This window comes from Bos grunniens, chromosome 22, assembly GCF_055505025.1.
Source record: "Bos grunniens cultivar Pamir isolate PY7600 chromosome 22, Bosgru_T2T1.0, whole genome shotgun sequence".
NCBI lineage: Eukaryota > Metazoa > Chordata > Mammalia > Artiodactyla > Bovidae > Bos > Bos grunniens.
The window spans coordinates 49,497,670-49,521,711 of NC_141186.1; the positions used below are offsets into that span (position 1 = coordinate 49,497,670).

The 24,042-nt window shown below is 57.9% G+C and overlaps 3 protein-coding genes and 1 long non-coding RNA gene across 31 annotated transcripts in view; 1 reads left to right on the forward strand and 3 right to left on the reverse strand.

Annotated features, from left to right (window-relative positions):
* LOC147348446 (IQ domain-containing protein F5-like) overlaps positions 1-760 on the reverse strand; it is a 65,383-nt gene extending 64,623 nt beyond the window's left edge. Inside the window, exon 1 of the mRNA XM_086367769.1 lies at positions 444-760. The gene's annotated coding sequence lies outside the window, so the exon portion shown is untranslated. The remainder of the gene's footprint in view (positions 1-443) is intronic.
* Positions 761-815: 55 nt separating this feature from the next.
* LOC147348449 (uncharacterized) lies at positions 816-2,648 on the forward strand. Its single transcript, XR_015151584.1, has 2 exons — positions 816-948; positions 2,038-2,648. It is a non-coding gene; the product is annotated as an uncharacterized LOC147348449 (long non-coding RNA).
* Positions 2,594-12,611, reverse strand: GRM2 (glutamate metabotropic receptor 2). The gene is made up of 5 exons (XM_086367766.1): positions 11,131-12,611; positions 7,852-8,689; positions 5,255-6,330; positions 3,403-3,583; positions 2,594-3,176 (listed from the first exon to the last, which is right to left on the reverse strand). Exons 1-5 carry the CDS (start codon positions 11,578-11,580, stop codon positions 3,103-3,105), a joined length of 2,619 nt encoding a protein of 872 aa, XP_086223892.1. The 5' UTR covers positions 11,581-12,611; the 3' UTR covers positions 2,594-3,102.
* Positions 12,612-16,043: 3,432 nt separating this feature from the next.
* Positions 16,044-24,042, reverse strand: part of TEX264 (testis expressed 264, ER-phagy receptor) — a 30,221-nt gene continuing 22,222 nt past the window's right edge. For all 28 annotated transcript variants that reach the window (XM_086367836.1, XM_086367826.1, XM_086367846.1 and 25 more), the window contains 2 exons: positions 19,926-20,094; positions 16,044-16,635 (listed from right to left, as the gene is read on the reverse strand). In XM_086367836.1, the coding sequence (XP_086223962.1) occupies positions 16,343-16,635; positions 19,926-20,094 (462 nt within the window). In that variant the 3' untranslated portion in view covers positions 16,044-16,342. The remainder of the gene's footprint in view (positions 16,636-19,925; positions 20,095-24,042) is intronic.

Here is a 24,042-nt window from a genome sequence, read left to right on the forward strand (position 1 = left end):
ATAAATAAATTAATTAATTAAATTAAATTTTAAAATTCCCTCCATTAAACACACACACACACCTCCCCCTAGCGGGGAAAGAATAGGAACATTTCAGGTACACAGTTAAGAGTGTAACACCGCCCCTTCCCCACAGCTTCGCTAACGAACTTATTTAAAGTTGCCCTTTATGCTTCAACTAGTCTCCATCCCAAGCTCACTCTGATTTTCGCGCCTCACTCGCTGTAAATGGGGGGAAAGAACTTTGTCAGATACTTTTCAACCTCGCCGCTCGCTCCTGCACTTCTCATTGTTGCAAGGTACGTCAGAAAAAAACTGCCAACCATTCTCACAGGCAGCTACGGACTGCAACCATAGGAGCTTTCCCTCAGGGTTTGCCTTATTCACCATTTAATTAGCCGCCAGGACGTTCAACTGTGTGGAAATACAAAATGCAGCCTTACTTAAACGGACTGTGAAGGACTTCGCGCTGTGGCCTTGCCGCGGTCCCTTCAAGAGCCCTCTGGCGCCACAAGCCGTCTGGGTGTCGGGAGCCGGGAGGCTCCGCGCCGTGTCGTCCGGGCCGCTGACGTTCGCTGCGCAGCCTCTAGCACCTTCGCGTCTTCTCGCAGTCGCGCACGGTCGCGGAGTTCAGCCCATCCTCTCTGCGGTCCGCCAGAGCCTCCAGCAGCCGGCCCCGCCCCTACGCAGCCTCGCCCTATGGCGACGCGGCGGAGGCGGGACTGGGTTGCTCTCGGGGGCCATGCCCCCGGGATCCACGCCCCGGCGGTAACCCTCGTTTGCTGCCGCGCCGGTCTCTCTCCAGGGTTGCCCGATTGGAAGGGTCCTCGAAGGGACGCCGGGGCCTCGGTCCCCCTAAGAGCAGACACGGTGCCTCCACCTCGCCCCGCCATATCCCCTCCCTGAGCGGAGTCCTGCTATTGGCTGGTCTAAGGGAGCCGGGCTCAGGTGAGATTATCCGCCTACGACACCTGTCGTGGAGTGGAGATGCCAAGGGAGGGGAGGGAGGAGGGGCCCAGGGAAGGAAAGGGATGTGGCCCACAGACTTGAGCACCGACTTGAGGAATTCTTCACTCGCCTCCTGCCCTTCTTCCCCATCCCCAGGCCTCTGGGCCCTTCTCTCTGGATGGGTAGCAGGGATAGAAGGAGATTCTTCACTGACTACCCGTTTGTACCTTTTTGGCTGTGAACCCGGAGAAGGCAATGGCACCCCACTCCAGTGTTCTTGCCTGGAGAATCCCAGGGACGGGGGAGCCTGGTGGGCTGCCGTCTATGGGGTCGCACAGAGTCGGACACGACTGAAGCGACTTAGCAGCAGCAGCTGTGAACCATGTTCGTTGTTGTTTAGTCGCTAAGTCGTGTCCGACTCTGTGCGACCCCATGGACTGTAGCCCACCAGGCTCCTCTGTCCATGGGATTCTCCAGGCAAGTATGTTGGAGTGAGTTACCATTCCCTCCTCCAGGGATCTTCCCGACTCAGAGATCGAACTCGAGTCTCCTACGCCTCCTTTATTGCTGACAGATTCTTTACTGCTGAGCCACTGGGGAAGCCCGGAAACACAGGACGCCCAGTTAAATTTGAGTGTCAGATAAACAATAAAAATATTTAGTATGGGATATACTCACACCAAAAAAAGCTTTCATTGTTGACTGGGCATTCTGTATTTTATTTGGCATCCCTACACCCCAAATATTGGCTCGAGAGGGAAAGCCACTCCTACAATTTTCTTTTTTCAGTTTTCTGTTTTCATTTCTTAAATTGTTAGCCCAAAGTTAAATTGTTAGCCCACAGCCTCACTAGTCTATAGATGCAAACGAATTCACTTAAAAATAACAAATGTCCTTGGCCTGCCCGTCTCCCAGTGCAGGACTTTGTCCCTCTGAGATACCGCACTCTGCGGTTTCCCCCAAAGAGGTTCCTCAGCTCCTGTGGTATTCGGGTGCCCACAGCCCCCTAGGCCACATGAGGGCAGCGGTTGCTTGGGGGCCCAGTGAGGCTGAGCCTGTGCCTCAGCGCCCTCTGCTGGTAAATTCCAGACTGCAATCTCGGAGGCTGCCCGAGGACGCTGGGCTCCACCATCCAACAGCTGAGCGAGTTCCTTTAGGGAGCGAGAAAGGCCTCTTCTCCCTCCTCTCATCGGACTAACACCAGATGGCCTCTCCAGCTCCCCTCTCTGCCCCACCTCCTCCTTCCTCACGATGCTCAAGCCTCCTCTTGCCTCCTCTTGGCTCCCTCCACCTCAGATGTCCAGCCTGGCTCTGCACTGACCAGAGGTTTCTCAAATGCTAGGCAGGAGCCAAGGGTCACAGTCAGCTGCCTCTCCTGCTACATCGCTCGCACTGCCCAAGTTCTGCCCTAGACGGCCAGATGAGCTTGTATCCATTTAAATCTCCCATCCTCACCCCAGTGGTGCTTTGGCCAGTCTGTGGCAGCTCCTTTCAAGGAAGGATGACTTATTCATTTTCTGTCTCTCCATCAGGCGGGATTCGGTCCTCCTAGCACAGGCACAGAGCAGAGTGAGCAAATTCTAGCAAAATGAAGGCTGAGAGCCTGGGGCGGGGATGAAAGGACCTCCCTGGATCAGAGGCAAAGTGTGATTTTCTTTTTTTTAATAAAGACACTTCATTTACAGATAATACAAAATAAACCACAGGACAGACTACTGTGCATGGGGAGGGACAGCCCCTATTTTAACCCCCCTCCCTATCCCAAAATAAGTTATATAAAAAATTTAAAAGGCCCTAAAAGGAGGGAGGGGTAGGGCTGGAAGCACCTTTGCTGATTGGGGATTGGGGCCTGCAGTCCTCAGCCACTCTATTCCAGGGCAGAGTGGACCCTGGCTTGCTCCCTTCCAAGTCCTGGGTCTGGCAAGGAGGGAACACAGCTACAAGGGCAGTTGGTGGTCATTATTGAGGCTCCCAGGCCAGGGATCCCAGCATCTGACTCTAAAGGGTTGGAGTAAGTAGGGTGGCATGTGGTGCTGGGGGTGGGCACGGGGTTGGGATTATTGCAGTGCTCCAGCCATCTTCCTCCTGGCCCTGGACACGGGTCTGCACCAGGTTCTGGGGAGCAGCCATGTTAGGGAAGGAGTGTGGGGATCCTCAAAGCGACGATGTTGTTGAGTCCACCACCTCGCGGCCGTTGCAAACAGTGGGGACAAACTGGGAGCCAGACCCTAGGAAGAGGAAACTGGAGGTTGGGACTAGTCCTGAGATCCCTTCACAGTCGGTGGGCATCAGGGAGGCAGGACTGCGGGGAGCAGCTCACCACTACCCCCCACCCCACTCCTGTTCAGCCTCATCTAGGGGGCACTCCACCCCCAGCCAAAGAATCTCAGCAACCCAGGAAATGGCCCCCATGCTGATAGCTGGGGCGGGGGCTTATCACAGATGGACGCTGACCTTGGCCAAGGCTGGAGCTGGCTCTGGCAGCTGCACTGCCGAAGCGGCTGGTGGGCGTGCGGTGGCTGACCACGTTCTTTTGCGGCTGAAACAGGATGATGTGCAGCTTGGGTGCAAACAGACAGCCGAGAACCACAGAGCCACTGAGGCTGACTGACACGCACATGGTGGTGGTCTGCACCTGTGGTGGGAGAGGTCAAGGATGAGTCTGTCCCACAGGCCTGGCCATTGCCCCGGGAACCCTGCCTGGGTGGTGGGGTAGGGAGCAGGGGAGACCGTAAGCATCCAGCACTGGGCCTTGGTCCGTTTGCCAAGCCCCAGAGAATTTTTAGGAAGGTTGGGCACAGTCCCAGCATCAGCCTCAGTGCACCGTCTTCCAGGAAGACCAAAGTTCTAGCTGTGGGGTTAGGGTGAACATGCAAGGTGCATGTATGCATGGGAGTGTGTGTGCAGGCATGTGTGTGTGTGTATAGGGGTGCAGGCATGGAGTGCTGGTATGTAACCGCATGTGTATCTATATGCGGGTGTGTGTGCAGGGATTGGTGAGTGTGCAGTTGTGTGTGAAAGTGTAGGATGCATGTGTACAGATGTGTGTAGGTGGGTAGATATGGATGCATGCCAGCTGTGCAGGTATGTGCACATGTGTGTGAACGTAGGGATACGTGTGTGTGCATGCGTGTTTGGGATCAGTGTGTGTACCTCCCGGCTGAGTCCTTAGCCACTTATGACTAGCATGCAAGTGCAAATAATATGCAAATGCAGGCTGAGTCACAGCAGATTCCCTCCCCAGCTCTGGCCTCCACTGCCCAGGCAGGTGGTCCAGCAGGTGCACGAGCAGCCAAGCCCAGCTGGCCCTGGCCCTGGCCCTGCCCACCGTACCTCTGTCCTGAGGGAGGGGGCCTTTGCAAGGGCTGTGGCCTCGATTTTCCTGCTCCTTTAATTGTTAAGATTGTCAGCTCAGACCCTGCTCTATACTCCCATGCTGAGTGACCTAAGGGAAGGGATTGAACCTCCCTGAGTCTCCATTTCTTCATCTGGAAAAAGGGGAGAGCCACGGAATTTACTCCAGAGTCATGAGGACCACCCAAGACTATCCTCTTATTGTTCAGAGCGCCCCTCACCTGTCACCTCCTCGGAGAGGCCTTCCCTGAGCGCCCCATCTGAAGCAGCCATTGTCCCTTGAAGCCGAGCGGACCCGTGGAGCATTCAGTGCCAGTTGGAATTTTGCTTGGAAGCCACCAACTGGGGTACAGTTTTCACCTGCTTTGACCTTCCTGAACTCTACATCCCAGATCACCTCCCACTCCTTGCTTCACCTTTCCTGACTTCCCTAGTTTCATCTCTCAACCTGAGAGTCACACAGCTCCAGGGGTCCCACGTCACGCTGCCCAGCTCCAAGGGGCCTCACAGCATCACACCCTTTGGGGCTGCTGGCTCCACAGCCCTGCCCTGCCATTCCCATTCCTGCCTCCTTCTCACCTCTGCCTACCTTTCCACCATGTACACACCCCACCGCAACTCAAGGCAGGGAGGCAGAGGGGAGGGCAATGCAGACCCTCTGTTCCGATCAGTTTTCATATTGACTGTCCTCCTCACCTCCACCCTACCTATTCCAACCTGACTGCACTGCAGAGTTCAGTTCCAGAACTCCTTCTAGGCCCCACTCAGCCTTCCCACCTTGCCCTCCAGTCCCAACTGGGCCACCATAAGCTGTGAGCTCCTGGGTGAGCATTTAACCTGTTGGAGCCTCAGAGTTATCAGAAGACTCAACAAGGTACCAGGAAACAGAAGGTCCCGTGTCCTGCTCTGCCCCGCCCCCCTACCTCAGCCTGCCCTTGAGCAGGTCACTCACCCGGTAATCACTGGAGGTGACATAGAAGATGGGCAGGAAGGCGAGCCAGATAATGCAGGTAGTGTACATGGTAAAGCCGATGAACTTGGCCTCATTGAAGTTCTCGGGGCACTTGCGGGTCTTGAAGGCATAGAGCGTGCAGAGCGCAATGAGGAGCACATTGTAGGCCAGCGAGCCCAGCATGCTTGCATCGCGGTGGTTACAGCGCAATGTCACTACCTCCCGCCGCTCAGGGGCTGTCTCCTTGCCTGTGCCTGGGGCCTCCACCACCAGCCAGGTGGCCACGATGAGCAGCTGGCCCGAGATAAGGGCCAGGCAGATGGCCACCTGCGAGGCAGGGCTGATGAAGCGCGGCCGCTGGGCTCCCTCCCGGGCCCCACCAAAGATGCGTGCGATGCGGTTGGTCTTGGTGAGCAGAGCTGAGTAGCAGACGGAGAAGGCAGTGCCCAAACCGAGGCGCCGTAAGGTGCACACTGCTGTGGATGGCTTGGCGATGAAGACAAAGGTCATGCAGTAGCAGAGGAAGACGCCACCCAGCAGGATGTAGCAGAGCTCTCGGCCCGAGGCCTTGACCACAGGGGTGGCGTTGTGCCTTACAAAGACACCCAGCACAAACAGGGTGGCCAGGGCGCCTAGGCAGGCGATGGTGACAGGTCCCACGGCCCAGGCATCGCCCCAGCGGATGTATTCCTGGGGCAGCTCAAAGCAGCCGGTGAGGCTGGCGTTGGGCCAGTAGCCCAGGCCACAGTCGGCGCAGGTGAACTCATCCAGCCGGTACTCATAGGGCTGGCAGGGAATGCAGAGCCAGCAGCAGACCTCCCCCGGCTGCACGCTCTTCACCTCGTTCTGGAGGCAGGGTTCACTGCAGCGAGAGGCGGGCAGGGGGCCGGCTGAGGGTGAGGCCCAGGGGATGAGGCTGGTGTCCAGGGTCAGGCCTTCTGCCCAGTAGCCCACCTTCTGGTAGCGATAGCGCCCACCGCCTGCCCGCAGGTAGGTGAAGATGTTGTAGCGACCAATACCGTCCCCAAAGCGGTCGAAGCGGACCTCGCTGTGGGTATCAGCTGGGCGGAAGGGGGCTGGGGTTGGGGAGGGAAGGAAGAGAGGATTGGATTGGTGGGTCATCCTGATGTGACCTCAGCCCTAACATGGAACCCAAACCCCAGAGCTGAAGTCAGTCCTTGTCCTTCTGATCCTCGCCCCAGCACTAAAGCCTGCCTAACCTCAGCCATTTTTCTAAATGAGAGGCCTAAATAAATAACAGACCCCAACCCCAAGCCCCAAACAGAACCCCAGCCTTAAAATTCAGGCATCTCCACAAACCTAATGCCCACACCAACTCAACCATGACTCCCAAAACCCAGTCTTAGACTTTCCAACCCAAACCCCAACTGTATCCCAAAACACACCACAGCCCTTTCTCCAAACTTAACATGGAGACCTCCAAAAGCTAAACTTGACCTTAGGTCTAGTCCTGGTCCTACTTAATCCCATCAGTGATAACTCCAGCTCCAACCCCCCACCAGTCCTAACACTGATTGCAGTATAAGCGAATCCCAACCTCAGTGGTCACCTGGAACCACTGATGTTTACCAGAATGTGCTTGGCAGGCAGCTCACAAATCACTCCACTTCCCAACCCCAGCCCCCTGTGATCCTCACATTGCCCAACCAGGCTGAGAAGGCAGGGACCCCACGTTCAAGTTAGCAGATGATATGCTTAAGACCCCATGGTGAGTGGTGCAGCCTGGAGTCAAATGCAGGTCCCCCACAGCCTCTACTCTTTCTACCCAGTCCTCGAAGTCCTTAAAATCCAACTTGAGCCCTACTATAAATTCCACTTAGCCCAGAGGGCTAAATTTAGCCTTGCTCTAATGTCAACCCAATCAGACCCAAATGCAACACTAACCCCCAGCCTGACTCTCCCATAACTCTGAATGTCAATCTTATAGGAATTGCTACTCTTCTTGATCCTGGTCCAGAGCTCCAAGCTTTGTCAGCTCTGGCACCCTCTCTCGCTGTTCCTGCAGTCATTCTTTCTGAAGCACAGTGATGACTCTGTGGCATTTATTTTTCTTGAAGCTGGAACTTTTATTAAGATAACTTTTGGTTTGAAGAGACCATGGCCACCTCGAGTGGAAAAGCAAGATTAGGAATAGAAATTTTCCTGGAAAATAGAGGGTCATCCTTTTTTTTTTTTTTTTTTTTTTTAGAGGGTCATCCTGATGCACCTTTATTCTCACTCTTTCTGATATCCTGCTGCCTGATAACAGGCTTGAGGTCTCCCAATTCTACTCCCTGCGTGATAAAGAGGCAGGAGATAGAAGGCAAGGCCCAAGCAGGAAGCAGAGACCCTCACAGTGCAGAGCCAGGCCAGATGTCTACTCCCTGGAAGGATCTCAGGAAGTGGCACCTCAGGCCTGGCTCCTGTTGGAGACTTCCCTGCCTGGCTGGCCTTGTCCCAACTCTGACACCAGCCCTTTGGTAAGTCCCTGACTTGCGGTGGGCTGTATTTTCCTAGCCATGTGCTAGAACCTGAGGGCCTGCTCCCTCTCACCCTCCGAGAGCCAGCAGCCTGGTGGACCTGGCTGGCACCATTACCATCGAACTTGACATTGAGCACGAAGTCTTTGTAGAGGCGGCGCCCGTTGACGGGTTGCATTGCATCACAGAGGCGGGTGGTGTTGGGGCAGAGGGCGCGATGCATGTTGTGCAGGGCGTGGGCCATGGCATACACAGCATTGACCACAAACATGATCTTGGACTCTTGCTCAAAGGGCACAGCCCTCAGGGAGTGAGCCGCACAGTCTTGCTGCCGGAAGCTGCAGCGGAACCTCTGCTCCCAAAACTCACGGAACCAGGGGTTCCGGCTGTTGTTCCACGGGTCCAGGCTCTGGAAGTAGGAGGCAAAGTCGCTGATGGGGTAGGAAGCCAGCTCTATGGTGATGGCGCCTTCAGCAGCACCCTCGCTGCCTGCCACCACACTCTCCAGGGCCCCCCAGCCATCGCTGGCAACCCAGGTGAAGCTGGCATTGAGGCGCTGGGTGGCAGCAAGGAGCTCGCGGGCGTCCTCAGAGCGGGTGAACAGGACAGCCACACGGGCACTGGGCTTCTGAAGCAGGGCTCGCACCACACCCTCGAAGGCCGCGCGGCTCATGGCGCGGCCCACCTTCTCCGAGGTGGCCACGCAGATGTTGCGGGCGCGGGCCTCTAGCTCAAAGGCTTCAATGCCTGTCTCGCCATAGTCACCCTCGGATGCCACGGTGGATACGTAGGTCCAGTTGAAGAAGCGGAGAATCTCAGCCATGGCTTTGGCTTGGAAGAAGTCGGGGGGCACCGTGCGGGCAAAGTAGTCATAGCGGGACTTATCACTCAGCTTGGCACTGGTGGAGGCATAGCTGATCTGAGGGATCTGAAATAGCCGCAGGAGGTTGGCCACCTGCAGTGGGGTGGGTGGGGGGCAGGGGTGGTTGAGAGGGCAAAGATAGAGACCAAGTCAAATGCTGGAGACGGCTGTGCCCCTCAACCCAGCTATCAGACTTTGGGATCAAGTGCCCATGTGGTCATCTATGATGTCTCCCTCTCTCCAAAGACCTACATTGTCTTGGTGTGTCTTCCCCCTGGGGGCAGCAAGTTTTCTGTCCCTTCCTAAGGGCTCAGAAAGACCTAGGGCCAAGGCACCATGGTCCTGAGCCACACTCGAACCCCTCCCCTGTCTCCCTTCAGATGCACAGCTGCAGCAAAAGGAGAGTGCTAAGGAAAAACCTAAGTCCTGGGTAGAGATAGGTTATCCGTTGGCTGCACAGGGAGGAGGCACTGGATGGCCTCTGGGATGCTCGGGGGTCTTAAGCTCTCTATCCCAGAGTAAATTCTGATGGGATGATGGAAAGAGAAGAAAAGGCTCCCCAAAGAAGGAAGACTAAGATTTGAGGGCTCCATAGCCCTGAGAGCCCAAGAGTGGGTCTCTATTGGATGCCCGAGCCTGAAATTAACAAGGCTTCCTGCCTACCTGGCAGCCAGTCTCTCACCCTCAGATCCCTGGGATGTGCCCCTAAGAGTGGGGTCCAGCCAAGAACCTGGTGGCATGGTGGGTGAGAGCAGGGCGTGGCCCAGGTTCCACAAGAGGGAGTCAGGTCCTCTGTTTGCAGCTGGGACATAGACATTTACTCGGGCAGTGTCAGTGCCTTCCCTGTACTGTCTGACTCTGCGCCCCTGGGCAAGTTAGCAAATTCCCTGAACCTCAGTTTCTCATTCCTGCCTTCCAAGGTTGCTAGGCAGATTAAGAATAATGATGTACATGAAGCCCCAGTGCCTGGAAGATGATAGGGATTTCGGTGAGAGAAAAGGGGCAGGAATGTGGACGAACCATTCCAGACAGGTGCAGCTGCAGGATAAAGGACTGAGCCTTGTTTTGACCCAGACAAGGAAAAAGCAGATGGACACTGAGCTGTGGGCCCAGCTGTGGAAGGCAGGCAGCTTGGGGTGAGGCAGAGGTAACTGGGCTCCTGGAGGTAAATACAAGGGGCCCTGAAAAGAATTGTGCAGGGGGGGGTGCTGGGAAAGCACCCCAGAGGCCCCTGAAGACATCAGCAGTGGGAGGCTGCCTCCCCATTCCTGCCCCCAGCCCAGGCTACAGATGGAGGTGCTGGTGCAGCCATGCCTGTCTAAGGTACTGCTGGCCACGTCCAGTAGCAGGCCCAGCAGAACCGGTAATTCATTCCCTGCAATAGGGCTGTGAGCAGGCCTCCCTCCCCACCCCAGGCCAGAAGCTGCCTCCATGGTTCAGACTCCTGCTTCCCCTCTCCTAAATAAGCATTCTGGGTCAGTGGTCCCCGCCTGGTTTCTGATGGCAATGCCCTCTGCTGGCCTCCTCAAGGCAGCTGAGGCCCCCAGACGAGGTCCTCCTTGCAACTCCCAACACCAATCTCAGCTCTGGCCCCAACTTCCAGCAGCCTAGGCTGGCACCAGGGAAGGGTCCAGGCAAGAGGTGGAACCCAGTCAAGGACAAGGAGGATCCCCCTGGGCCGCAGCAGCCAGGTATGCCAAAGGCCATCAGTTGTGCCCTCTGTCGACCCCTTGTGGGAAGAGCAGGAGGGAGGGCCTGGGTCCCTCCCCCCTCACCTGGTTATCCTGCACTTACTGAAGATCCTGGGGTACCCTCCTCCTCACCTCCACACACATCCTGCTTCTCTTCCTTCTGGGCCCCCCCTCCGTTTTTCTTATCTGGGTTGCTCTTGGCTTCTGTCTCCCCTTTCCAATACATGGAGAGATGATCTGACAGTCCCCGAGGTCCTTGGCTGAGAGGCCTAAGTTCATGTCTCCACTTTGTGAGCACCTGGACTTGTGGCCTGCCTCTCTCCAAGCCTCAGTTTCCTCATCTTTAAAGTGGCTTAATAACAGCAGCAGCTAATATTGATTACACCCTTATGATCTGCCAGCCCCCTTGATTCATGCTTTGTATGTGTTACCTCATTAAGTTACCACCACACCCCTAAGAGTGGTAAGCATTATGAGTCCCATTTTATAAGGATGAAACTGAGCTACAGAAGAGAGAAATAATGCCCAGAGTCACACAGTGAGTGGGAAAACCAGAATTCAAAACTAGAGTTCTGACATAAAAGTCCTGGCTGTTAAGCTTCTTAGGGCTGTTTAACATCAGATGTGTGTGTGTGTCTTGGAAGTGGGATGTTTTCCTTGCATAATCTCTAAAACTTGACCCCACAGGGGCACTGTCTTAGACTTCTTTAAAAAGCTGCTCAAAGGAAGCCTCTAGTCCTCTTCCAGTACATAGTAACCCAGAGTCCCTGCTCAGCTGGAATTCCAGGTACCCACCCGCTCTGGCTTCCCTGCCCAGCCTCCATTTCAACAGCCCCCATGTACCTGGATGGAGACATCGCTGTAGGAGCCGCCAATGACACCAGTGATGGCAGTGGGAGCATCACCATGGGTGGCATAAGAGCCGTCAGGGCAAATGTGGCGTGAGCCATCGGCACCACGGCTGAGTGAGGCACGCACAAAGTCAAGTGCCTGCTCCAGAGCATGCGTGTCCTTGGAGCAACTGTCGAGTATGTGCGCGCCAAGGCGCACTCCTGGGAGCAGACTCGGGTCACGGTTGATACGATCCAGCGCAAAAAGCATGGCCTCCAGACGCTGGATGCCGCGATGTTCATTGACAGGACCACACTCCTCTGCTGGGCCACCCTTCTGATGTACCGGAAACAGCCCACCCAGAACCAGGTCCCCTTCCAGGGTCAGCACCTTCTTGGCTGGGCCTTCAGCCACAGCGCCCCACAGCAGCAGCAGAGCCAGGAGCCCAAGCAGTGATCCCATGGCCCCAGAGGGGATGGATGGGTCTGGCAGACCTGGGCCTCCAGGGGAGGAGGGCAGAAGCAGCAAAAGCAAACAGAGGTGGAAATAGACCAGGAAAGGACAGACAGGAAGAGGATGAGGAGGGACTCAGCTCCTGCAGAGAGAGAGAGACAGACAGACAAACAGATAGGGAGAAGTGGAACCTGAGAGTGGCTAGCTCTTCTGACTCTGCTTCCCCCAAACTTCTTTCCCAGGGACTGAGGAGCCAGGGAGAGGTGGTGCCCTTAACTAGGATGAGAAGCTCCTGGCACACCCCTTGGCCTGTCCCTCAGCCCTGCCTGGATCTGGGGTTGGAGATGAGCTCTGCGCTCATCCTAAATTTAGCAGAGGTGGAGGAACTACACAGGGCAGAGGCCCAAACAGAAAACAGAAGACCCAGAAGAATGTCCAACACCCTGCACAAACCTCCTGGGACCCCAAAGTCAACAGCTTTGCGGCAGAAGATCACAGTTACAAACTTGGGGGTCCAGTCCCCATCCTTGGGCTTCCATAGAGGAGCCATTGAGGGCTGAGAACCCACCAGGGAAGAGGGAAAGAAGAAGCTCTAAATGGTAGTCTCGAACTCTAGGGAAGCTCAAATGAGTACCCAAGGTTCCCAGCCTCTCCCCCTGACTGAGGAAGTAAATAGAGACTCTGGGTCTTGAAAGTCAGACAGCAAGGTAGAGAGGCTGGCCCCAGGGAGAGACACTGAAGTGGCCACAGGTCCTAAGGTCAACAGGGAAAGTAGATGTGAGTGTGTGTGTGTGTCAGGGGTGGCAGGCAGTCCATCTGGTCAAAATCTCAGAACAGGGTTCAGGGTGAGACTTTTGGACACCTTAGCACTATGTATATAGACTGCCATTTGAGACTTTTGCCTTCGTTTTCTCTTCAATTCACAACCAAGCAGAGAAAGTCACCACCTCCAATCTCCCCGTCCTTGGCCTCAGGGCCCTGTCCACTCTGGCCCTCAGAGACTCCTGCCTCCCTCTTCCACTCTGCACCCCATCATTTGTGCCCCAGCTGCCCGCCCAGACACCCATGCCACACAGGCTGTCACAATAGCATGGGCTCGGGAAGGCTAGGAGAGGGGAAACTGAGCCTGAAGAAGGGCAGAACAAGTTCAAGGACCCCATGTCCTGGCCACAAAGACGAGGGCTCTTCACTTGGCCCCCTCAGCACCCCAGGGTTAATCTCCTGCTGGGGCCAGGCCAGAGGAACTGCGATCCTGTGTATCCCCAGAAAGAAGCAGCTCAAGCAGGCAAACAGGAGAGAGAGGTAAGCATGAAGACCAACACAGATGGGGGCACAGACCCAATGGGAGCTGAGTCCAAAAGAGTCAACCACAATCCTCCCACAGGGGTGGCTGAGACCAAAGCTCCAACAGGGACAGAATCTTGAAGGGGAGAGAGAACCTCGGAAGCAGGGCAGCCTGAGAGCCTGGGCCACAAAATTTGGGGAGATGGAGCCTGAGAGGCTGAGACAGACAGAGGCACAGACAGAAAGACTGACCAAAGGACGGAGGGGTAGGAGGAATGAGGGAGCAAGATGCAGGGCGTGCGATCTTTGGGGAAGAAAGGCGGGACGCCGGGGGCTGCCTTCCCTCTTCCCGGAGCTCCTGACTAGCGCTGTCTGGATGCCCTGGCCAGTCCCTGCCCCGGGCGCCCCGGAACTCGAGGGCCCGAGGGACCCCAGGACTCAGGGTCAGGATCGATACGGTCGGTGGCGGCCGCAGCAGCACCCGGCTTACCCTACCTTGCGCGCCCCGCTCTGGCGTGGAGAAAAACCGAGCGGAGCGAGCCGGGGGCATGGGGTTCCAGCTCCCGCTGGCTCGCTCGCTCGCTGGCTCGGCAGCTCTGCGCTCTGCCCGCCCGCTCGGCCGGCCGCTTTCTAGCGCTGCCCGCCCCGCCCCCGGCCCCGGCCCGCCCCCAACCCCTCCTCCGTCCCTCCCCACTCCCTGTCTCCCGCGCCCAACCCGGCCTCCGCCTCCTTCCAAACGCCTGCAACACTCCCCTGCTCTTCAGGAGCACCGGCCCGACGCTGTCCGCCGCGTGGTGCTGAATCCTCGGGCTCTCCTGCCCTCTGCTAGAGCAGGTGCCTCGGGTCCCCTCCGCCCCGAGTCAGAGCGAGCATGAGGCACGCGGCTGGGAAGGTCACTGAGCCCAGTGGGGTGCGCACAGTGCTGTGGGTTTCCATCTGTGAGAGCGGGAAGGCTGGCTCCAGGGTTGTGGGATGCTCCTGGGGGATAGGTAATGGGGCACGTGGGATCCAGGGGGAGCGCTTAGCCTGCTGCCTCCCTGTCCCCACGTCCCTTCTCCCTACCGACTCCCATACTGCGTTCCCATCCACATGCCAGGGCTGGGGTGAGGGCATGTCTTCAGCCCCGACCAAGAGCTGGGGCCTGAGTCACTAGAAGGAAAAGATGGAGCGAGAAGGGGTCGGGGGAGGGGGGAAAGGGTCAGAGGAAGATGGAACCTTCTCTTCCTTCCTGCAGATGACCTTTAAAGCCATTATACCCCCCACACTCCCCAACCCTGACCTCCCCTGACCCCTCCAAGAATCTCCACTCTCATGTGTAAAAGGTATTAATGGCAAAGAGATACCAAGCTTGGGTAGGGGGTGGGGTTGCAGGCCCAGGGTCTTAGGGTCAACCCTGGGGCCAGCAGGGGGATCTGGGAGGGGAGGGGGCTGGGGAAGAGGCTCCTGAAACTGGCGGCTGTGTAGGAGGGAGCAGGAGCTGGAGCCTGCACAGAGTCGGGACAGCTCTGGGAAGATGCTCTTGACTCTTGTTCCCTCCTGCAGTGGAGTAAGAAAGGATGCCCTTGGGTAGGGGCCGGGGGTAATCGGCATCGCCAGACTATACTGAAGGATTTGGGAAGGTGGGGTGCTGCACCGAGATGTAGCCCCGGAGCCACTCTGCACACACGCTAACTAGCATGTGCGAGCCGCACAGGGTCTCTCGACACATGTTCCCCAGGCGCTGCCCTTTGCTCCACAGGTGTCAGGAGAGGCAAGGCCAGCTCAGACACAGGCCTGTGAGCACACAGCACGCCCAGGTGCCTCTGGTACACACAGCTACATGTGGGCTCGGGGGATTCTCACCGAGGAAGGACAGGCTTTTTGCCCTGGACACAGAAGCCCAACACCCCACTGCTCTGGAAAGCGCACAGCTGTGCCACAGGCCAACACATCAAACCCAAACACAAACTCCATCACTAATGGGAGGTGAGGTGGCAGCAGGATAACGGTGCAGAGCTGTCAGACAAGGCCTCGGAGACAGACACGCTGTCTTCACTTCCCGCTGTCTCACCCTCTCCGGCTGTCTCAGCGCAGCTGCTCCCTGGGGTCGGCGAGCGATGGGCCGGGTCCCTGGAGCAGAGGGGTTGACAGCAGTGGGGTGCTGAGGTGAGGGGACTGCACAGCAACCCCAGCCCACCCACCAAGGCAGCCACGCCAAAGACATTGGGCCTTAAACACAGCACAAGCCTGGGTGGCCTGGTGTGCAGCCTGCAGCAAGCGAGCCACATGGTCCTGCTGCAGCACATGGACATGCAGTTACACACCCAGCTATGCACATGCACGCACACACCCAGCCTTACATGAAGAGCTGCACATGTGCACACGGCCGCACACACAGCATTACACGCACACACACAACTGTACACACAGACACAGCTCTACACGTGGACACACAGCTGTACACAGGGACATGTTCACACATATATGGCTAGTCATGGACACACAGCTGCAGAGACCTACTACAGCTTTATATATGGACAGAGAAACACACAGCTTTCCACTTGAACACACCCCCATACGCATAGAGCTGTATACACACAGCTGTATACGGACAAGCCCCCAGAGTGATGGTTCCAGACAGCCAGGTTCTCACTCCTGTAACACAACTACACTGAGATACTGTGCACAGCAGCATGTGCACAGAGTCACACCGCCATCCACACAAAGACAGCCACGCCCGGGACCACCGTCACCTGACCCATCCGCGGTTACACATAAAAAGCCATAAGCACGTGTGTGTTTGCCTGCACACACGCAGGTACACAGGCACTGGCAGGGATGCCCTCACCAGCGGGGCAGATACTAGGGTCAGCACCTGAGCTATGGACACAAAGGCGCCCTCTGTGGCAGGCAAAGGCGGGTGGCGAACTCCCCACTCGAGCCCCAGAGGGCACCCGGGGTTCAGCTTTCACGCCCCTTGTCCCGCCTGGCCTGCTCTCCTGAAGTCTGGGGGAGGCCCTGGGGCGACTGCAATGGAGGAGCAGCTGTCAAAGAGAGCTACACAGCAGGGGCAAAGGGCCTCCAATTCCCCCACCCCAGCCCAGCCCAGGGCACCAGGGCACCTTCCTCTTCTCAGGCCAGGGGTGCTCCTGCCCACTCCGGGCCTATCTGCACAGGGGGAACAAACAAATGCACAGCACAAATCCAGGTGAAACCAAGAAAATCATTTTTTTTATTCTGGGTCCTGGAAGTTCAACGTGAATCTGAAAAAAGAGATGTAACAGGGGTGGCAGCCCCAGGGGCTGGGTGCAGATAACAGTCCTGGGTCCCCTGGCTCTAGGGGCCGAGAGGACAGTGAGGAGAAGGCTTGGCCAGAGGCCTGGGGCGGAAGAACTCAGGGCTGCGTAAGAGCCCTGGCCCCGGCCTGAGGCCGGGAGGTGGAGGAAGGGGAGGACTGCAGAGACGCTCAGTTCCTTAGCAGCGGCGCCACACGAGGTGCAGGCCGCGGTTACTCCTCGCCCTTCTCCGGGGTACTGGGCTCCCAGGGCCACTTGGGAGCCCCCAGGGGCTCAGTCTCAGGGCTGAGCCTTGGCTCCCCCAGGGCTCCCTCGCCCTCCAGGTCAAGCTCCTCGAAAGATGAGCCGCTGGCACCTGACTCGCTGTAGCTGTGCTCGCTGCGGGTGTCACCATCGTCCCAGGCACGGCTGCTCATCCCGGGGGACAGTGTGGCCGCTGAAGTGTCCCGGCTGCCAGGACCCAGCTCCAGGCTTACAGAACTCGTGTCGCTCATTGTGTCAGCACCTGGAGGGGGAAGAGTGGGGCTCAGGTTAGCTGGGACCCCCACCCCCTCCTCCAGGGAGAGGACTGAGGCTCTCCGACCAGCAACAGCAACTCAGCCTACAGTGTGCTCATGAATAATAAAGCTGCCCCAGGCTCAGGAGGCTCGTTCCCGCTGCCCTCTGCCCTGCCTGGGGGTCCACTGACAGGGCAGAGCCAGAGAAGAGGGGCTGGGTGGGGGAGGGGGGCAGGGGGAGGAGGTCAGCCTGCTGCCCCCTGAGCCCCCAGCAGCCCATTAAGGACCTTTCAGCCCTGACCTAAGGAGCTGAGGATAGAACAAAGACTCCAGTAGAGTCCCCTCCTCCACTTCCCATTTCAGGCTTGGAGAGGGGTCTGTCCAAGGCCAGAACACAGCCCAGAAGGCCTGAGGATAGGGGAAGGGACCAGGAGGCCTGCTCTCCTGTGCCACTCCCCACACGCAGGGCTCCCCAAGGGGCAGCCATGTCCCTGCCTCTGGCCGCACTGAGCCCCAACTTGAGGAGGATGCTAAGGGAGGAGTTTGATGGAGAAGTCCTGAGAAATTCTCAACAACCAATTACAGGGGAGGAGGGTGTGGGGATGAAGCATTTTAAGGACTTTCTTCCTTTATGCCTGGGTCACCCCAGAGGAGCCCTTACCCATCCCCAACTTCTAGTGGCTCCTGAGCCCCATAGCAGGAGGAGGGGACCATGGGAGCATTCTGCTACCTGCTGGGGAGCCCTGAGATCCATCCAAGCCTGCTCCTCCCATCCCCAGTACACCCTCCGGGCCAGGTCATCTGCCCTCTTCTGGAGCAGCCTCTCAATTCATCTCCTCAGACCAGAGGCACCAACAACGGCTGGGGGCGGCAGGAGAGGCAGAGAGCTCAGGCCCACTGTGTGTAGGAATTCAGACCGACAGAGGGTGGACATGCCTCCCTTCCGGTGGGAGAGGGAGGGGGCAGCAGTCAAACATCACAGAAGGTGAGGGGTGGACCAGCTTCCACAGATCCTGTCTCCATGGTGATGGAGCCCCAAGCCCGGCACAGCTGGGGACTGCTTGGCATTTGGCCTTGGCTTGGAACTTTCACTGAGCCTCAGCTGGGGCTCAGGGTGGGTATGTGTAGGGGGTCTGCTTCCTAAGCCTCCTCGGCCCCCAGATGACTCTGGGCCCTACTGCAGGGGTGAAATGAGCCCTGCAAGGGCCAGGTTGCTGGCCCAGGGCCCTCATCTTGCTGGGGCCTCAGTCCTGGCTCCCAGGGTGGAGGCATTCAAGAGTGAGCCAGGACAGCTCCCTGAGCTGTGGGTGGTTCTCTGTGACCCTGGGGAAGGACAGCAGTCCCTCTTTCTCTCCTTAAATGACTGGTGCCCCAGAGGCTGCAGGCCTGTACGGAGCAAGAGAGGGATAATTTCTCCCTGGCCCCATTGTTAACCTGCCCACACAGCCAACGGCTCTCTAGGGACCCAGGTGTGGGGACCCGCCTGCTTGCCAGCTGCCTGCCTCCTCCCTCTCCCAGCCCCTTGGCTATGGGTGATCAGAGGAGGAGCCCAGGGCTGCCCCTTCAGGCCAGTCTGCCAGGGGAGAACAGCCCCTAGGCACAAGTGGACATCCTAACTAAGGAGTGCAAGGTAGGGAAGGGACAGCCCTCCAGCTCCATCGGAGTCTGTGCAGGACCAAGTCTGAGTCCTGGGCCTGTGTCTCTGGGCAGGACAGGCCAGACCAGGCAGGGTATCACCCAAACCCCCAAGGCTGCTGAGACAGAGAATGAAGCTGCCACCACACCCCAGTCCCTCTCTCCTCCACTGCCCACAGCCAATGCAAGGAGATCAAATATTCATCGCCTCTCTGGAGCTAAATAATACATCAATGTAATAACAGGCAGAAAGCAGTTAATCACCCCTTTCACCTCTGAGCCCAAGTGGGGGCCACAGCAGGGAGGCAGAAAGGGACAGGCCAAGTCTTGGGCAGCCAGGCACCCACCACGCACTGCAGCTCAAGTGGCATGCACCTGGCAGGCGGACACCCGGAGTCCTCCCCAGGTGCCAGGGCAGACCTGTCAGAGGTGGGCAGACCCTCTGGCCCCCAATTCCAGGGAGTGGGTGGGCAGGCTGGTAGGGAGGACAGGCCGAGAAGCTGGGGGCGTGGGAGCAATGCTGCAGTCAGCTGGAGCGAGTGCCAAGTAGTCCTTCAACACCCCTGGCAGGCAGTGTTTGGAAGGGGAGCTGGGTGGGTGGGCCAAGGACGCGGGTGCGGGCAGCAGAGGGAGGTTGAAGCAAGGTCAGGGTGCTCCCCTCCCTGCCCTGGGGACTGCCAGGGTCTGCTGACCTTGTGCCACGTCCTGGGCCCACAGTAGGGGTGCTGAAGAGTGTCTGCCAGGCGCCACCAGGCGGGTGGGAGCAGTGCCCCACGGAGGTAATTAAGTGGCAGATGAAGTTAACTGTGTTGGACATGGCCCCTAGGGAGTGAAGACAGCCTCCCAATACCCGCCCCCCGCTCCCGCCAACACATGTCTCTCAGGGTGACCTTGGCTGTTGAAGACTGGAAGGACAGAGGGAGCTTCCTAGAGCAGGAGGTGAAGAAGGCAGTCACTCCCTGGTCCTGTGCCACTCCCACAGGTCATGGACCGCCAGATTCCCACAGGGCTCCTCCGGCATGGCCGAGGCTGGGATGTTACCAGCAGGCCCCCTGGTTTCCTGGGGACAGCCCAGGGGTAGGCTGAGAGCACGCAAGCAACTTGGTGCCTGGACCTGGGGTAGGGAGGCTGGCTCTGATGGAAGGGGTGGGTGCTTGTCTCCTGTCTCCCTCTGCATGCTCTCTGGCTCCTCTCTGAAAGGGAGAAAGCAGCTGGCTCTGGTCAGGACCCAGACCAAAGGGACACCATGTTCCCCTCCTTACCTTCCACATCCAGCGTCAATCTCACTTCTAATGAGCCTGACCTAAGCAATGCCTTTCCTGAGCAGCCTCAGAAATGCCCCCCACCCTGCCATGAGCATCCAGCTGTCTGTGATCTGAGCTTCCAAGGGTTCGCCTGCTGCATCTGAAGGTGAAGGGAATCCGGGGCAGGATCTCTATCTGCATTGCCAGGGTAACGTGTGTGAAGCCACGCCTCCATGGATCCCTGTGAATAGGGACAGGCAACTCTGCACATGGGGAGGTGGGTTCCTTCTTCCACCTCTGCCAAACCAAGGTCTGGACACCGACAGTGCCACACAGCCAGGGAGGAGGCTCCTTCACCAGGCCCACACGTCCAGGAGGGGGGCTCCAGGTGAGACCCCACCCTCACCCCGACCCTGTACCTGTGCCATCCACCAGGGCGTCGTTGGCCTCCGCAGGCCCTCGGCTCTTCCGCTCTGTCTCCTTCACCTCAGGCACATAGAAGTCTCCCTGCCGTGCCAGGGGGCACATGAAATAGATCTGGTCTTGCTGGTAGATCTCCAGCCGTGGGTGGGCACACAACTTCCGCTCCTTGTTGGAGAGCACGAAAGGCAGAATGAACCCTACAAGGCCTCTGACCCATGCGTCCCCAGGTGGCCCCAGAAACCGCTCACCATTTCCTCCCTCCTGGGGAGCTGGCTCCTCCTGCCCCAATCTCCCCCAAGTGCCAAATCTCTGCTGAGGGAGGCACCCGCACAGCATCCTGTGGGCAGGGCCCACACCCCAGGGGGCAGTGCTCTAATGACCTGGGAGTCCTAGACAGGTGCTGGACCTGCTAGGAGCCTGGCACTGCTAATCCTGGTACCAAAGGCTGTTCCAGAAAGCACTGTCTCACAGAGCCTTGAAGCTGAGCACCCCAACTTCCCTAGGACAGGGACCCCAAAATCTGTGGCCCCAGGCACCCAAGCCAAGGTCTTACCTGCCAGACTTGCCATGCCTGGACCTGACCTCCTCTCTGCCCTGGACAAGGCTGTCTTACCCGCCAATGTTAGGGGAGGCCAGGGCCTGACTCTCAGGCCTCTAGTCCTTGCCCTTGCAGGCATGTTACTGACAAAGCCTGGAGAGGGGCTCCAGGCCAGCTAAACCCTTCTCCTACTCCCATCTCCCTGCCTGTTTAGGTCTATCCCAACCTCTGAGACTACTGGACATGGCTGGTTCCCACCCCTTCTCAGACCTGGGTCCAGAATTTCAGCGGAGGTGGCAGACAGGACAAGCGGATCTAACACTGGACACTGCCTGACACCACAGTGGGCTGAAGTACCAGCTTATAGGCCCTAAGTGGAGACAGGCAGTCCACTCCTATCTGGACACAGAACCCAGAGCTCCGCAGCCCCCGGCGCATGTGGAAGTGGCATGGACACATGAGAGAGCTGCCCTGACATGGGCAGACAAACCAGAACAGGGGTCATGCATCCTGCTCCTCAGCTGCCCCCCTCCCTGCAACAGAGCACAATTACCACCAAGACGACCGCGAGGCCCCTGCCCTGCCCCTGCTCACCTGCCAATCTCCACAACATGGCTATTTATAGCGCCCGCCTGGCTCTCACCATGAGCTCTGAAATGAGCCTTCCACTTAGCGGTGATGAGAGACTTACTGCCTGGCAGGGAGAAGCCTCTCCAGAACTCCACTTGTCTGCCTGACTGGCCAAGCTTAGGCTTGAGGAACCCCCTTCAATTGAAGCAAGGGGAAACAGGTAAAAATGAGCCCCCAGGAGAGAGAAGGAAGGAAGGTTTATCCAGCCAGGGCCCTCAGCAACTGGCTGGAGGCCATGTGGGGGTGGATGTCCTGGCCCAAGGTCTAGCTGGAGCTCAGCCTGTGACTCCGTGGAAGACCTGGACAAGGCCTTCCGTCCCAAGTCTCTCTGCACTCAAACAGAGTAGGCCACCCTAGCCCTGACGCGTCCCAGAGCACTGAAAGAAAGTCATTATTTTTAACAGTTTGGATCTGATCGTTTTGCTAACCTGGGTCATCTCAGAAGTCCATGGCCCCAGCTCTTCCCATCTCTGAACACATCGGTGGCTGCCTCTGATTTTCCACCCACCCACACAGCCACCCCAGCCCTGGTCTTCAGGAGGAGGATAAACAAGAACACAGCATCAGGAATGAGGAGCTACCAGGCTCTGGGGCCCCTCTAATGCCAGCACTTGGGGGCGAGCATGTGCCAAACCTGAACCCCTCAGTGTATTGGGTCACGTCACCAAGGCCAGGGTCAGGGAGGCTCCCTGGAGAGGTCCAGGTCATGCCCTGGGAGCTAAAGGAAAAAAAGCGCCCCCCAAACCCAGTCAGGGCATGGCCTTCACCAGCATGCCATGCTCTGGGCATTCAAAGGGTCCAAAAGGAAGCTGCCAAGTGGCCATCAGAGCAGCAGACTACTTGGAGGTCCGTCTCTCAAGGCTGGAGACAGCTGGCTTTGGGGGATGCTTGCAGGAACCGAGGCTGTGGGCACCCAGAAATTCTAGGGACAGCCCTCGCAAACACTCAAGCCACCTGCCGAGCTTTCCTTCTGCAAGTGACAGGGATGATAAGAGGGATCAGTGCCCTTTCCGCCCCCTCTTTGAGACTAGGCATCAGGGTGGGTAGCACCAAGCAGCCACCCTTGCCACCTGCTCTGCCAGCCCCCTCATTGGCAGGCGGGAGGCAGCGCTGTGGCTGTTCTGCGCATCTGCCTCCTCCGGAGAGCCCGGCTCTGAAGTTGCCTGGCTGTGGACAGCCCTGTTGCCATGGAAACTGCATCCTCCATCCTTGCTGTCGCCTTCATCTCAAAGCCATCCGCAAGAACAGAGGAACAGGGGAGACAGAGGAGGGAGAGAAAACTGGCCTGGGGATAGCCGGCCCTTCCTTCCCTGCCCAGCGTTCCCTCCTCACAGCATCCCACACAGAGTGCCAGCTGCCCAAGCCTGTCCCCAGGCCCCTGGAGGGGCAGCCTCATACCGCACCCAGCCCATTCCTACCCCTGCCACCTGGGGGTGGGGGGACCCTGGCCCTCCCTGCTGGAGAGAGGCATGGAGCTAATTAAAATCTCATTGACAGCTCAGCCTTAAATCATTTTAACACATGCCGGATCCTGTCAAAATTCAGGATCAGAGCAGAGAAGGGGCAGGAAGAAGGCAAAGGCACAAACTTCCAACCCAGGCCCAGAAGCAGGTGGAGGGGCTTGTAACTGTCCAGTAGTCTCTCCTTGAGACCCCTTTCCATGCTTTGCCCACTGACCAACAATGAGTCAGGGATAGAGGGTGGGGGCAGAACTGGCCATATGCTCTGTCCCTAAGTGATCAGGCAGAGAGAACAAGCCCTTTCCTGCGCAGACAGGGACAGCTTCTGCGGGACAAGAGGAGAGCCAGGGGCCAGCTCTCAGGTCCTTGCTGCACCGCCCAGCAGCATGGTGATAACCTGGTGAACACTGGAAAATCATCGGAGGAAGGCAAGGCCAGCTGTCTCTCCCTCAGCCAGCCCCAGGGAACCCTTGGAGAACTGACTGCCAAGGACACCAGGCCAATGCCACACTGGGCTGGTACTGCTGGAGAGAGGGGCTTAGATGGGCCTTAGATGGGCCTTAGATGGGAGTCTTCCTAGCCCCAGGCACTCCCTCTCCCACAGCCCAGATAGTCAGAGGCTTGAGAAAGCATCGCCAGGACAGGGGAACCTGCTCTGGCCACTGAAGCCACTGGTCACGTGATAAGGCCACTACCCAGGGCAACTCACTGCCACACAGACTCAAGGGGATCTTAATGCCTTGCTCCCAGGTAGGAGAGACTGAGGTGTCTACAATTCTCCTCACCTAACAGGAAGAAGTCAACTATTCATGCCAAGGTGCCACTGGGAATGGCTAGAGACTGGATTGAGCATTCCAGTCCCTCAGACACATCTCCAAGGCCTCCCTCCCACCTGGGCCTTCCACAAACAGAAACTAGAGGGGAGACTTGGGACACCACCCATAACACAGGGATTTCCAGGAGACCTGTCATCAGCACTCCCCCCACCATGCCTGCACCATCACACCCCCACGGAAGCCAGCTGACAAGGGAAGGAGCAGCGTGCAAAGGTTACTGTAGGGCCACTGTCTCGGCCACCTTGGGAACTCTCCACACACTCCCTCCTCACCTCAGGCTGAGCCCACATCCCGGGGGTGGGTGCAGCTCAGGCGTCCTGCAAAAGATCTAGACTGGCATGCCAGGCCAAGGCTTCCCCCAGGACCCACACTGCCGCCCTGATGGTTCTTACGGAATGAGGGAGGGAGCGGGGAGGAAGAGGAGGACTGGAACTGCCCTCATTAGGTGCTCTGCTCCCAGACCGTCAGCCTGTGCCCTGGCCTGGGCTTGGGGTGGGCAGCATGTGGCGTGCAGAAGAGGTCAGGCCGGGAGCCGGGGAGACGGGATGGGTCCCAAACCTGGATGCCCAGAGCCTGGGTCTGCTCAGAGATAAGTGGCCTCAGATCCCCAAAAGGGCATGGCCATGGGTCATGCATCTCCTAGAGAAGC